This window comes from Octopus sinensis, linkage group LG24, assembly GCF_006345805.1.
Source record: "Octopus sinensis linkage group LG24, ASM634580v1, whole genome shotgun sequence".
Taxonomy (NCBI): domain Eukaryota; kingdom Metazoa; phylum Mollusca; class Cephalopoda; order Octopoda; family Octopodidae; genus Octopus; species Octopus sinensis.
Window position 1 is genome coordinate 17,272,760 of NC_043020.1, and position 14,109 is coordinate 17,286,868.

Here is a 14,109-nt window from a genome sequence, read left to right on the forward strand (position 1 = left end):
TACAGAAGGTTTTTGTTGCTAATTAAGTCCCAAATACAGGATTGAAAATAGTCAGGCTGATTCCTTTGCCTTTCTATAGAGACATAGTATATAAAAGACAGTGTTTATGTCTATGAGATAGCTTTAATATGTATAAACATGCTGTCTGTAAAACACAGTTGGTATGTAGCATTAAAAGAAAACACTGTTAACCCATCAGTAATTTGTTACTACAGTGTGTGAATATATATATGTGTGTGTGTCTGTGTTTGTACACTCTTTCATTGGCAGTTACAGTAGCTCTACAACTGAAGCAGTATGTCTTGAACTAACCACACCCCTTAACCCTTTCTCTACCGTATTTATTGTTGAAATAATGAAGAATTTCGTAAAGTAACTTTGTCCTTATCACATTGGCGTTTGGAGCATAAACCAATATGAAATTTTGATGGAAGATTTTAATTTAGATTACGTGAACCTTTTAACATTGAGATTACTCAAATGTAATGCTTATTTATTCCCATCGTTTTGAATGCATGAACTTGTAGCTTTGGCATTTCTATGATGTGATTGTTTATGTTTAGAATGACATTGTAGGGTAGGTGTGAGAGGCTGAATCTGGTAGGTTTGAACATAAAACATTTAGAATATTTGGGTGTATGGCTAGTTTAACCCTTTGGCATCCAGATTACTCTGTTAAATGTAATGCTTATTTATGCTCAATGTTTTGAATTAATTATGCATTATCTTGTACCTTGAAGATTTTAATGATTTGATTGTTTAGTTTTAGAATGACATTGTACAGCAGGTGTGAGAAGCTAGATCTGGTTGCTTTAACCCTTTCATTACCGTATTTATTTTGAGCTGCTCAGTGTTTCTCTGAATTATTTTTAGATATAGCAAAGAATTTAGTAAAATAACTTAGTTATCATTCAGCTAGTGTTAGGAACATAAATTATGACTAAGGTTTGGTGAAAGATTTTAATTCAAAACTTATGAAAACAAGACATTTATACTACAGAGCCAGAGGCGGTTTCAGCCGGGTTGGTTACGAAAGGGTTAAACATAAAGCAGGTAGAATATTTGGGTTTGATATGGTTGGTTTAAATGCTAAAGGATAAAACGAGAAGCTTATATCATTGAACGAGGGGTGGTTTCCAGTGATCTGGTGTTAAAAGAGTTAATCTTATCTTTTTGCTTTGCACTTATATTTCCTCATAAAAGTTTACATTAACCATTTTTGTATTTTCTATATTGTAACTCCATTTTCTGATTTTTTTTTTGTTTTTTTTTTTTCCTTTTAGACCTTTTTCCCTCAAAAATTTTATGAAAATTCTTTTTTGTTTTTCACTCACCATTCTTGTCTTTTTCTCTTTTCTTGCATTTATTCATTTATTTAATAATTTATCCAAATTCTTCTAAATTACTTTGGAATAACTTGATTTCCATGAATACTAACATGCTTATTGCTTTTTTCTTTTCTTTTTTCTCCTTCTTCTTCTCCTTCCAGAACGGCTTCACCACTCTTCCTTATGCTGAAAAACAACTTGTTAGTGAAGTGTCTGTTTTGCTCAACCACAACAAACAGTTGTTAACCCGAGTGGACCAGTTGGAAGTGGAGGTTCAGGAGTTGGAGAAGAGACATGGGGACATTGTCTCACTGCAGCTGCAAGACTCAGCACTTGCTCATAGTGGAACACCGACAGTTGACTCTGCCGACCACAAAGAAGAACGTGAGCAGCAAGAGAAAGTGGACGTCAAATCTCATCCCGTCAACGCCATGGCTGTGGACAACAGCAACAAACCACTCGACAAATCTGCTAAAAGCTCTAAAACAACAAAGGAAGAGGAAAAGAGCGAGAAAGAAGAGGAGGAGGAGGAAGATGATGATGATGAGGAGGAAGACGATGACGACGATGACAATGAGGAACCGATTGAGAAAACTGTGAAGAGTCAAGTGTTCAAGCCTGAGAACGGCAATAAAAAATCGGTTGTGTGCAAAACGGAGGAGACTCGAACAAGACAAGAGAATTTGTCCTCTCAGTCACATGATCATAAATCTTCAGAAGATTCCAGAGAAACTTCTTCATCATCTTTGTCATCGTCACATTCTTCATATAAACAAAACGGGAACCGTGAGCCAGTTACTATTTCAGTCTCAAAGTCATCTTACAAATCAAATTCTCATCATTCACCTGACTACAAGGACAAACATAGTAGCAGTTCCCATAAAAGCTCAAGTGAGTCGAAAGAGAAGAAAGCCGTTTCCAGTGCCAATCGCATCCGAAATGGTGTGGTGAGTGATGCCGTGAAACACAGTAGTCAAGTAATGTCCAGCAAGAGTAGTTTCTCAGAACATAAGGTTGCCTTTACTAATGCAAAATCTCCATTGAAACTTCGCATAACCAGCAAATGTTTGGACAGTAGTGGAGACAAGATCGGACCACCTACGTACGTTATCACACCTGTGTCTGAATCTCACCATCGACATTCTCCTGTTAGCCGTCCTAGCAGTCGTAGCAGTTCAGAGTCTGCCAGCACCAACAGTGATGAAACTCATCAGAATCCTTGCACGCTTAAGATCAGCTCTGCTGTGCTCAACAGACAGAACAGCTCAAAGAACTCTGAGTATACAAAACTGAATTCTCCTCAGTCGAGTTCCACGTCTGAATCGAGGTACAGCCCATTCTCTGAATATTCTTCAGGGACATCTAGTAAGAGTTCCAAGAGCTACTGCTGCAAAAGATCGATCCAGTCAATGGGTGGAACTAAGATTTCAATCTTGAAGACGTCGACACGGGAGTGTGACTTTCAGGTGTCTCCTTCCTCCACGGGTGGTGCTTATTCACACTCGACATCAACGCGTGAGTGTGACTTCCAAGTATCGCCTTCCTCTGCTGGTGGTGCTTACTCACATTCGACTTTGACGCGGGAGTGTGACTTTCAAGTTTCTCCATCCTCTGCAGGCGCCGCTTACTCACATTCACACTCTCATTCACACTCACACTCACATTCACACTCGAGTTCAGAGAAACGCAAGGAGAAGAAAAAGCATTCATCTGGTAAATCTCATCACAGTAGCCACAAACATTCTCATTTCAGCGAATCAAAACAGTCCAGTAGTGATAACCTGAAGAATGAGTGTGAACCTTTCCCCACGACCACCACCGCTGCTGTTACTCTGCCATCAATTACCACTCAGCCTCATGCAGTATCTTCAGATTCTTCAAGTCAGTCTGCCCACAGAGACTTCAGTCCGCATAGGTCTGGCTCTGTCAGTTCAAGTGGAGGTTAGTATTTTCCATCATTTGTTTTTAACTACACTGTGTAACACAATTTTTGCCCTTGGGTAGCAACTTTTATTTCCTATTTGCTTGCTGCTAGAAAGTATGAAAAATGGTTAATATTTCCTTCAAACTTTGCTTTTGTGACATTTATTCAAACCCCAAAGAATCCCTCTCAGCACATGGCTATGATGCTTCCCTCCATTATTCCTGCTCACGATCAGAGATGCACATATTGTCAACCACCGAGGGATATACTCAAGTGGTTAAGGTCAAGCATGTGACAAGCAAATCTGTGGTATTGAGCAGAATATTTGCTATAACAATATTTCTGCTTCAGCAACTCAGCACTGCATCTGTCTGAAATGTAATGGAAAATAGGTCAGTTTCAAAACATTCATGTCTGAATCAGAAAAGCAGAGTTTGATGGGAATGGTAGTGATTTCCTTTGATTTCTAGATAGAAGCAAATAGGAAACAGCACTTACTGACCAAAGACAAAAAAATTGAAATCTTGTTACACAGTGTTATTTTATTTAATGTAGTTTTAATTAAGATAAACTGATTGATTTGTGTTGTTGTTGTTGGGGATGGGGGCATATGTATTTGTTGTACTCATATCTCCCCACCCCCTTCCACTGACAACTTTGTCTTGGAGGATGTGATTTGGTAGAGGTTAACACAGTATTCATGGCATCACAGATTTCATAGGTACCTCTCACACTGGCTACAAAAGATTTTCAACCAAACGCATGCCATCTTCAAATAGTCATCCTTTTGCTGTTTCCTTTCTTTAAACTGATGTCAACAATATTGTTTACATTGAAATCTTAGTAGTTAATTCATACCCTGGTAGAATGTGTGCCATGTCTCCAGATGTGGGTTTGAGTCTCACAGGCTGGTTTTGATGTTTTCTATCCAATAGGTTTTTTTCATCCCAATATTTAAAAGAAAGAACAAAGCCCCCTCCTGAGTCATATGGACGGACCCCTAGGGTTGATTTCCTGGTTTTCATGACATATATATTCCCCACCTGGATGGATTGCCAAATTATTCAGCTGAGTGAGGTGGAGCAACTTGAAATTAAGTGTTTTGTTCAAGGACACATGTTGCCCAGTCTTGAAATCTTACGATCATGAGCCCAACACCTTAACCACTTGGCCATGGGCATCTGCTCAGCCCAATATTTACATGCTATTATTTATAGCTGTTTGTGATGTGCCTCTTCAAGAACCACTTTTCGAAAAAAAAAAAGAAAAAAAGATATATATGTATACATACATACATATATATATATATATATATATTTTTAAGAAGGTTTTGCTCTTCATGGTGCTTCATGGTTCCTTGTCTTTCCTGATGAGATGGCGGCATAATGCACCCTTTATTCCTTCGGAATTAGGAATATGCAGCCTTCGAAACATGTGTCGAGAGTAAAGGAATTTTGTTAAAATCGTCGTTCGACTCCATTCTTTCATTTATATATATATATATATATATATATATATATATATATATTTGAAGCAAAGCTAGAAATCCAGGATCTTGAATTATCCAGTAATATCTTTTTGCTAGTTTATTTTGTCTCTCTGTCTTATCTCATGGCGCGATATGAACATTTTAGGTGGTTTTTAGAGTGAGGGTTTGACTGCTATTTCGGCATGGTGGTGTCTCTCAAATAACCTTATTTATAGTTGTGAAAATTATTACCTTTGTATGGTATTTATTCCCATGCTGGCCACTTGATAATATCGATATTTAAATATCAATATTATCCTTATAAATATATATATATATATATATATATATATATATATATATATATACATTCAAGATGTTCGTTAATTACCTTTACAATTTGAAAAAGAAAAAATGCAGAAGAAAATGAAAAATAAAGGTTAACTCAGCAGAGTTTATTGGAAAACATAGGCAAATAAATGAAGTTTTACTAGAAACATCAGAATATTTCTATGTGGGCTCCACTGGTAACAAAGAAGTTGATTGATGGATCCCAACTTTAATAGGTACAATAAATTGTGGAAGTTGTATAGATAATTTATGAACATTCTGCATATTGTGTTTTGCACCTTTGCATCATTTGTTGGTTTGATTTACAGTTGTTGTTGTTATTCCTTTTTCTGAGTGAACTGGAGCAGCATGAAATGAAATGTTTTGCTCAAGAACATGACATGTTGCCTGGTCCAGGAATTGAAATCACGATCTCACAACCATGAGTCCAACTCCACAACCGTTAACCCTTTAACATTCGGATTACTCTGTGAAATGTAATGCTCATTTATTCACATTGTATTCACATTAATCATGCATTATCTCATAGCTTTGAGATTTTTGATTATGGGATTATTTACTTTTAGTATGACATTGTAGGGTAGGTGTGAGATACTAGATTTGGCCCGTTTGAACATAAAACATATAAGATATTTCGGCTGTACATGGCCAGTTTAAGTTTTAAAGGGTTTAAGCTACATTCCTCCACTCAGCCCGATGTTTACATGCTTTTATTTATAGCTGTATGTGATGTGCTCTGAGAATCACTGTTCCCCAAAAGATATATATATATATATAAGAAAATGCAGGAACAAATTCATTTCAATCATCAACTTAAAGATATTACCATTTCATATTATTTATTAACTACATAAATAGGAACATGAAAATCGAACAAAACAATATACATCAATATGCAAGATAATAATACCATTAGAATAATACACAAAAAGTATATTGGATAACTGATATCCCATAGTGGGTTACCCTCATAACCCCTATCTTACTTTGTATTATATATATGTGTGTGTGTATATGTATGTATATGTGCGCGTACACACACGGTATGAGTCCATTCTCTATATAATTTTAGAGAATGTGTTTAATTGAGACATTGAAGCCAGGGTTTTTTTTGCCTGTTTCTTGGTGAATTTTTTTTTTATGTATGTATTGTATCTCCAATTGATGTGGCTGTGATAGGTGCAACTATCGCAGCCACACCAATCGGAGATACAATACATTTGGTTAATATTCTACGGGGTGGTGCCCCAGCATGGCTGCAGTCTAATGACTGAAATAAGTGAAAAAATAAAATAAATATGTTTGTGTATGTCTGATTTGTGGTATTGCTGTTTGTCTGATCTGTGTCTGTATATATATTTCTGATTTGTGTGTCTGAATTGTTTTTGTGTGTGACTGGCCTCTGGATAGAAATGACTCTGATTTTCATCATATCTGTGTGTAAATGAGACCTATTGTGATTATTATGCTATTTTTAATTTCAGGCGGACGAAGTAAGCGCCGTAAAGATACACATGAGTCTCCGAAGAAGAAGTGGCAGCTGCAACAACAACTCGAGATGGGGAATAGTTTAGAAGCCTTGGCCAAGTATGCCTTGTATGATGTGGAACGAAGTCGACAGAAGAGACGCAAGAGTCCCGACAATGAGTTACGACGTAAACACTCAAAGAAGGAGATTGTTCAAGTCGATGATGACCGCAGCAAACAGAAACACAGCAATTCTGTGGTGAGTGGCCCTCGGACACCACCTGGCACACCACCATCAGATGTGGCACAAGATGCAGTCTCACCTCCTGATTCTCCGGCAGAACCTTTGAGTAATTCTCATGAATGGACTGAGTGGAATAATAGTCTGCTGAACACTGAGAAAGACGGTGCTATCAACAGTGTTAATTCAGATCGCGACCATCGAACATCGTCAGAACGCAAATCTAGTCCAGCTTCCGTTAGTGACAGTGTGGACCAGTCAAAATCAAATGCTGCCATTAACGAACCAGTTAACAACAGCACTGACTCTCTACATTCTCAGCATTTCTCCTCGGTTTCTGCACTTCACAATACGTCTTATTCCATGGATGCTGATAAATCTTCTGAGAAACACTTCAAGAAGCGCTATTTCTCCAAGACCAAACAGTGGAATCAGCAAAGCAGTAGCAGCAGCAGTAGCAGCAGCAGCAGCAGCAGCAAGAGCAAACGGCTGCACAAGCATTGGGAAAATGACTTCTCCTCATCACATGGCAACAGTAGTGAACCAGACAGCTACAAAAGTCAGAGTTTTGAAATTGTTAATCGAGGTGATTTAAGTGGTGGTAAAGTGATTCTTAACCGCCTCATGACACAGAACAATGATCATGTCTATAGAATCTCGGACTCCCATTCCTTAGAGCAACGAAACACAAACAGCCTACACAGTAAGCATCACAGTAAATCATCATTTACCGGCGCTGAATCTTCTCAGGGAGATGGAATTCCAAGTGCTGGTTCCAGCAAAACTTCCAGTAAGTATGTAATTCTACAAACATCCGACACACATTAATCCATGTAGTCAGGAGTTCAAATTCCACCTACTAGGTCTAGTTATTTTGCTTTTACTTCAGTTTGTTTGGTTAGCAAGAGGGTCCACCTACATTCCTATGCTACAATCTGCTGAGTAATTGAGCAATATTCTGGATTGGATTGGATTGGCTTGGTTGGATTGCCCAAGTTCAGTCCACTGCAGAATGGAGGCTTCAGCATGTTCTCTCCAACCAACCACAGTCTCCTGTGGTGGCCACGAATTTGAGCTTGAGATCATACTGGTTTGATGTGCCTACTCTATCACACTGGCTTGACACGGCTTGGTAGAAGGATGCAGTTTTTTATACTCATATCCAGGAGTAATTAAGCAATATACTAGTGTTTGGTTGAAATCTTGAATGCCTTTTTAGCAGCATCAGAACACTTGCCCAAGGTTCAGCAAAAGAGACCAATAGAATAAGTACCAGGCTTATAAGTCCTGTGGTCATTTGACTAATATTCTACAAGGCAGTGTCCCAGCATGGCTGCAGTCTAATAACTGAAACACATGAAAGAAATAAAAGAAGTGTGTGTGTCTGTGTGTGATTTGTGGTATTGCTGTGTCTCTCATCTGTGTTTCAACAATAGTCCTGATTGAGCAGATCTTTGACCAAAACTATTCCAGCCCTGATCATACCATCATTTCTTTTTTAAAGATGGAAAAGAAAAATTTGAGGACAGTGTGTGATTTCTAACAGGTTAAGTGACCACATAATGGATGATCTGACTATAGGTTGCTTTCACTTTTGTTGTGTTGCCCCTAGTTAGCTCGGACTGAGCAGTTCTGTCTATAGTACATAGAATGACTTTGGGACGTTTAGGAGCAACCCATCCAGAAGATTCAGCTGGCCTTTGGCGATGATGCCATTGGCAAAACACAGGTCAAAGAGTGGTGCAACTGCTTCAAACATGATCATACCTCAGTGTTGAGTGAGGCATTCTAAGGTAGTCAGGCTATCTAAAAGCTGAAATGAGGAGCTGATTGAGGACGGTTGGCTAATAGTCATGGAAGACTGTCATGTAACAATCCAAGAAATTGCTCCACATGTCCATCTATCTGAGAACCATATTTCCCATTCCAGCATATTCTGATGAAATGGGTGAGATCACTGTTGTCTCAATCAGGGCTACTACAACTACCACTTTTATAAAAAAGGATACATACTCTAAATATTGTTCTAATGTGTCTACCTTTATCATCATCATCATCATCATCATAATTTCAAGTTGCACTTGTCCATGCTTGCATGAATCGGACAGAGTTTATCAAAGCAGATTTTCTGTGACTTGGTGCCTTTCCTGTCACCAACTCTTAGCTGCTTCCAAACAAGGTAAATATTTCCCCTCAGTCAGACGTGTTTGCACAGAATATTGGGAATGTTTACAACATTATGTGATGTCACACACGCACACACACATACAACAGGCTTCTTTCAATTTCTATCTAACAAATCCACTCACAAGACTTTGGTTGGTCCAAGGCTGTAGTAAAAGACACTTCCCCAATCCCACTGTGTGATTGAACTCAAAACCACATGGTTGGGAAGCAAACTTCTTAACCAAACAGCCAAAATTGTACCTATCATTTATATGAAAATAATATAGGCTCAGGTGTGGCTGTGTCATAAGAAGCTTGCTTCTCAGCCACATTGTTCTGGGTTCAGTCCCACTGTGTGGCACCTTCGGCAAATATCTTCTACTATAGCCTTGGGGCGACCAAAGCCTTTTGAGTGGATTTGGAAACTGAAAGAAGCCCATTGTATATATATATATATATATATATGTGTGTGTGTGTGTGTGTGCGTGTCTGTCTGTATTTGACCTCGCCCATCATCGCTTGACAACTGTTGTTGGTGTGTTTACATCCCTGTAACTTAGTTGTTCAGCCAAAGAGACTGATAGAATAAGTACTAGGTTTAAAAAATTAATCCTGGGGTCAAATTGTTTAAAGGCAGCACTCCAGCATGGCCACAGTCAGATGATTGAAACGAATAAAAGAATAAAAGAGCGTGTGTGTATGTGTATTCTGTCTCCTTGCCATGATATCACATGATGGTTGTAAACAAGTATCACCGTCTTGCAAGTGCTGTCCTTTGTTTCCAATCTTCCGTAAAAACATGTCTGGTGAGCGTAGAAAATCCGCCTCAGCTGATTCTGTCCGACTGACCCATGTGAGCACAGAAAAGTGGACATTAAAAGCAATGTTGTTGAAGATGATGGTAATCATGATGATGATGATTACACACACACACAAACACATATATATACACACATGCACACACATACACAAATGTGATCATGATTATGATGATGATTACACACACACAAACACATATATATATACACACATGCACACACAAACACATATATATACACACATGCACACACATACACAAGTGTGATGATTACACACACACAAACACATATATATATACACACACATGCACACACATACACAAATGTATTTATGAAGAAGAGATATAAGTATTTGATTGATGTGTTTATTTATTTATCTGAATCTGAGATATCCCTTGATTACCACTCCGAATTTCTCCATCTCCCCTTTATTTCATATTCCCCGCCAGCAATCCTCATTTCTTTCTCACAGCATAAACTGTAGTCAAATGTTGTTATATTATCTATAAATGGTTTTCACTTTTCTTTTGCAGGACTTTCTACTAATCAAAGCAAGACTTGTGGCAACAGGAACTATTGAAGACACCCTTTTTAGGGAGTTTTAAAATAATAATATTAATAATAATAAATAATAATAATAATGATAAATGAACATAAATGAAAGAACGAACTACTCAATGTAATTAGTATTATTTATATCTAAAGTAAATCATTTGACATCAAGAGAGGAAAAAAAAAAATGGAGCGTGTGGGATGGGTGGGATATAGAGGAATCATATCATGACATATATGGACACACAGACACACACACACACACATTTACAGCCACCTCACTCATATCCATACACATATACACACACACACAAACACATTCAATTTATACACATTTACATGTGCAGAGAACATTATTGCGTATGTACGTGTGTGAGAGAGAGAGAGCGTGCGTGTGTGTGTGTGTATGTATGTGTGCGTATGTTATTTGTGGCGTCTTTTAACCATCATACTGTGGACAGTGGTAGTTGGCCGGTAGACTGGGCGGTTGGTGATTCTGTTATTTTATGTCATTATGTCTGTTTTTGTCCTTTCACTCTTGGCGTTGGATACTGAGTATAACTGCCACCACAACTACCACTTCTACCACCACTACCCCTTTCCACCCTCACCTTTTGTCTAGATTGATCTCTTGTCATTTTTTCTGGGGTTTTTTTCCAAAATTTTTTTTTTCCATAATGATTTATTTTTTTGCATTTTTCTCTTTCTTCGATATTTTTCACTTTTTCTCTTTACCTCCCTTCCCCCCTCCGCCCCCTTTTCCGTTTTGTTTTGTTTTTTTTTTTGTTTTTGTTTTTTCCTTTTGTTAAAAAAGCTTTTGTTGAACCTTTATCTTGATGGAGTGTGTGCAGGTGGGAGTTCTGTATCATGGATTACTTTTTTTTTTGCTTCAGAAAATTTATATTGGTTTGACTGGTGGAATTGCTCCCCTTCTTTCATTGTTCTAAATCTCTCTTACTTTCACTTTCTCTTTGTCTAAATTCATTGCTTTTTACAATGTTTCTCTTCCATTTTTCATTATATGCTATTGAAATTTAAGATTTACAAAAAATATTTATCTAGTAACAGATGTATGCATGCTTGTACACATAGACACACACACACATATATAAATGCATACACATACAGTTATATCATGTTTATATATATATGTGTGTGTGTGTATTTATATATATATATATACATACGTACATATGTAGATATATTAATGGAGTCATACATCTACAAGCATATTCTCACTCATACCTATACATACATAAATACATTTAGACACACACACACACACATATATATTTATTTATTTATTTATAAAATTGAATTTAATTTATTTCTGATTTTTAAAGAATATTTTTCAACTTTTTGTTAATTTTATTTTCATTTTTATCGTCTTTGATTTTATAGTTAAGCAAAGTCGGGTGTTAGTTATAGATTTATGTGTAGGACGGGTATTGGTCTGAAATATTGTAGCATTTACTGCATTCTTGGCAATCTCATAAACAATTTCCTAAAGACGGAACAGATTTTCTTGTCAGGTTTAACGAAGAGTAGGAAATATGGGGTCTGTCATATCTCTAAAAGCAGCATGACTATCAGTAGTAGTAATAACAATGGTTTCATGTTTTGGCTCAAGGCCAGCAATTTCAGGGGAAGGGGTAAATCGGTTACATCAACTCCAATGCTAAGTTGGTACTTATTTTATTGACCCCGAAAGGACGGAAAGCAAAAGTTGACCTTAACGGAACTTGAACTCAGAACAGACAGGCAGACAAAATGGCACTTAGTATATTAGTGGTTTTAGATAGATTTAAAAAGAAAATTGTCATGTTTACCTCAATTTCTCTGACAATATTTGCTGTTGGATAATAAAAGCAATATTCAAATATGATGATAATAATAATAATAATAATAATGATGATAAAGTTATTCTAAATTCTGTGGGTAGAAGCAGTCAATTAATTCTATCCCAGAATGACGAAGCCATCAGTAATAGGAATTGAATTCATAATATAATGGAGACCAGACTAAATTCTACAAAGCCTTTCGTTTGGCACATTATCATTGCCATCCATGATGGTGATGATGATGATGATAATGCTGATTTCTTCAGGTCAATGTTACACATATGTAGGGTTGGGCAGATACTTTTTCAATTCTAAACAAAACCCACATATCCCACCTCTTATACTCTTACTAAATATACCCATTCCATATTCAGTTCCCCCTACTATCACTCTTTAGCCATCACACTTTCTCTCTATCACTCATCTTTATCGCTACTCCCCACTCTTTAAACTTTCTCATTTCCATTATCACCCAGTCTGCCTCATTTCCCCCATCATGCTGTTTTTCAGTTCCACCTCCTTACCAGTAATCCTCGTGTAGCTGCCTATCACTAGCTCTTTCTTCTATTTTCTCTGCAGTCCTAGTTCTCTCTCTTCTATTCACTCTCTCAGTCATGTCTTGAATGAATGGAAACATCATGAAGAGGACACTTTAGTCTTGCTGGGGGTTAGACAAGCCAACTTCTCTAGTGTTGGTTGTACAATTAGATGCATCCAATATGCTCTGTAAAATGGTTGACATTAAGAAGGGCATTCAACCATAGAAACCCTATCAGAAATGGACTGTACAGGCAAGATATCTCTAAGCCATCAAAGGAAGCAGTAATTCTGTTTATGGAGGTGATTTGAACCATAGTTATCTGTCTAACCCATGCTGGCATGGGAAAGCAGATGCAAAATGGATAATTGTCTCTCTCCCCTAATAAACCTTTATATTCTTCCTCTCTTTTTTCTGTCTCTAGATAAACCTTTATACATCTTCCTCATCATCTCTCTCTGAACTATCTTTCCCCCTTCTATACAAACATTCGACAACTCCACTCCTTTTCAACAGTGCAATGATCAATTGTTGAGGTCTGCAACTTCTGCAACATTCTCTGACAGTCATGGTGTATTACCAGTTAAACCCTGTCAGAATGGTTCAATAGATCTCCAAATCTCAGGACAAACTTTAAAAATTGTGAAATGAAGCCTTTAGGGTTTAAGGTAGTCAAACAGAACAGGATTTCAATACATGTTCATTCCACTCACTTGAGATTAGTGCATGTAATGAGCTGACTCTGTATTAGTTTTTCACTCATACTTTAATGATTGTACATGGTAATTTACTCATTGTCAAACAATAAGATAAAATTTTTAAAAAAATAAATAAAAAACCAACAAAATTTGATCTCTTAATACATAAATAGGAGTTTACATCATCCCCACCCTGTGTCTTTGAAATTGCCAACACCACCATGCTGCCACCATCAACACCACCACCATGCTGACATCACTGCTCTACTACTACTACTACTACTACTACTACTGGGTTTGTCACTGATCTCAAAAGCTGGGAGATAGTTGAACATTATTTTGACCAATCATATTTAAGCTATCATTTTGCACTAGCTATTTAATTATTCATAACCTATGTTGTATGTGTGTGTATAATATACATACATATATATATATATATATATATATATGTATATATATATGTATGTATGTATATGTATGTATGTATGTGAAATTTAACGATGGGAACAACATTTACCAAGTTATTGATGGAGCAGGGGGAAAAGAGAATGTCTTTTTTTCATTCAGTTTCGTTGCATTTTTTATATATACTTGTTTTCTCCTCTCCCTTCTCCAACATTTTGGTGATATCATTCCAAACAAAAAACAAAATCTATAGCTCTATCACTGCCAAAACCAGCTATTAAATCAGACATTTTACCACAAACTAGAGAG

The 14,109-nt window shown here is 37.0% G+C and overlaps 1 protein-coding gene across 9 annotated transcripts in view; it reads left to right on the forward strand.

Annotated features, from left to right (window-relative positions):
- Nucleotides 1-14,109, forward strand: part of LOC115223970 (histone-lysine N-methyltransferase, H3 lysine-79 specific-like) — a 204,026-nt gene that overhangs the window by 176,693 nt on the left and 13,224 nt on the right. For 7 of the 9 annotated variants that reach the window (XM_029794725.2, XM_029794728.2, XM_029794726.2 and 4 more), the window contains 3 exons: nucleotides 1,490-3,269; nucleotides 6,556-7,569; nucleotides 10,297-13,541. In XM_029794725.2, the coding sequence (XP_029650585.1) occupies nucleotides 1,490-3,269; nucleotides 6,556-7,569; nucleotides 10,297-10,343 (2,841 nt within the window). In that variant the 3' untranslated portion in view covers nucleotides 10,344-13,541. Of the gene's footprint in view, nucleotides 1-1,489; nucleotides 3,270-6,555; nucleotides 7,570-10,296; nucleotides 13,542-14,109 lie in introns of those variants that run through there. The other 2 variants (XM_036512733.1, XM_036512732.1) reach the window with 2 other exon arrangements.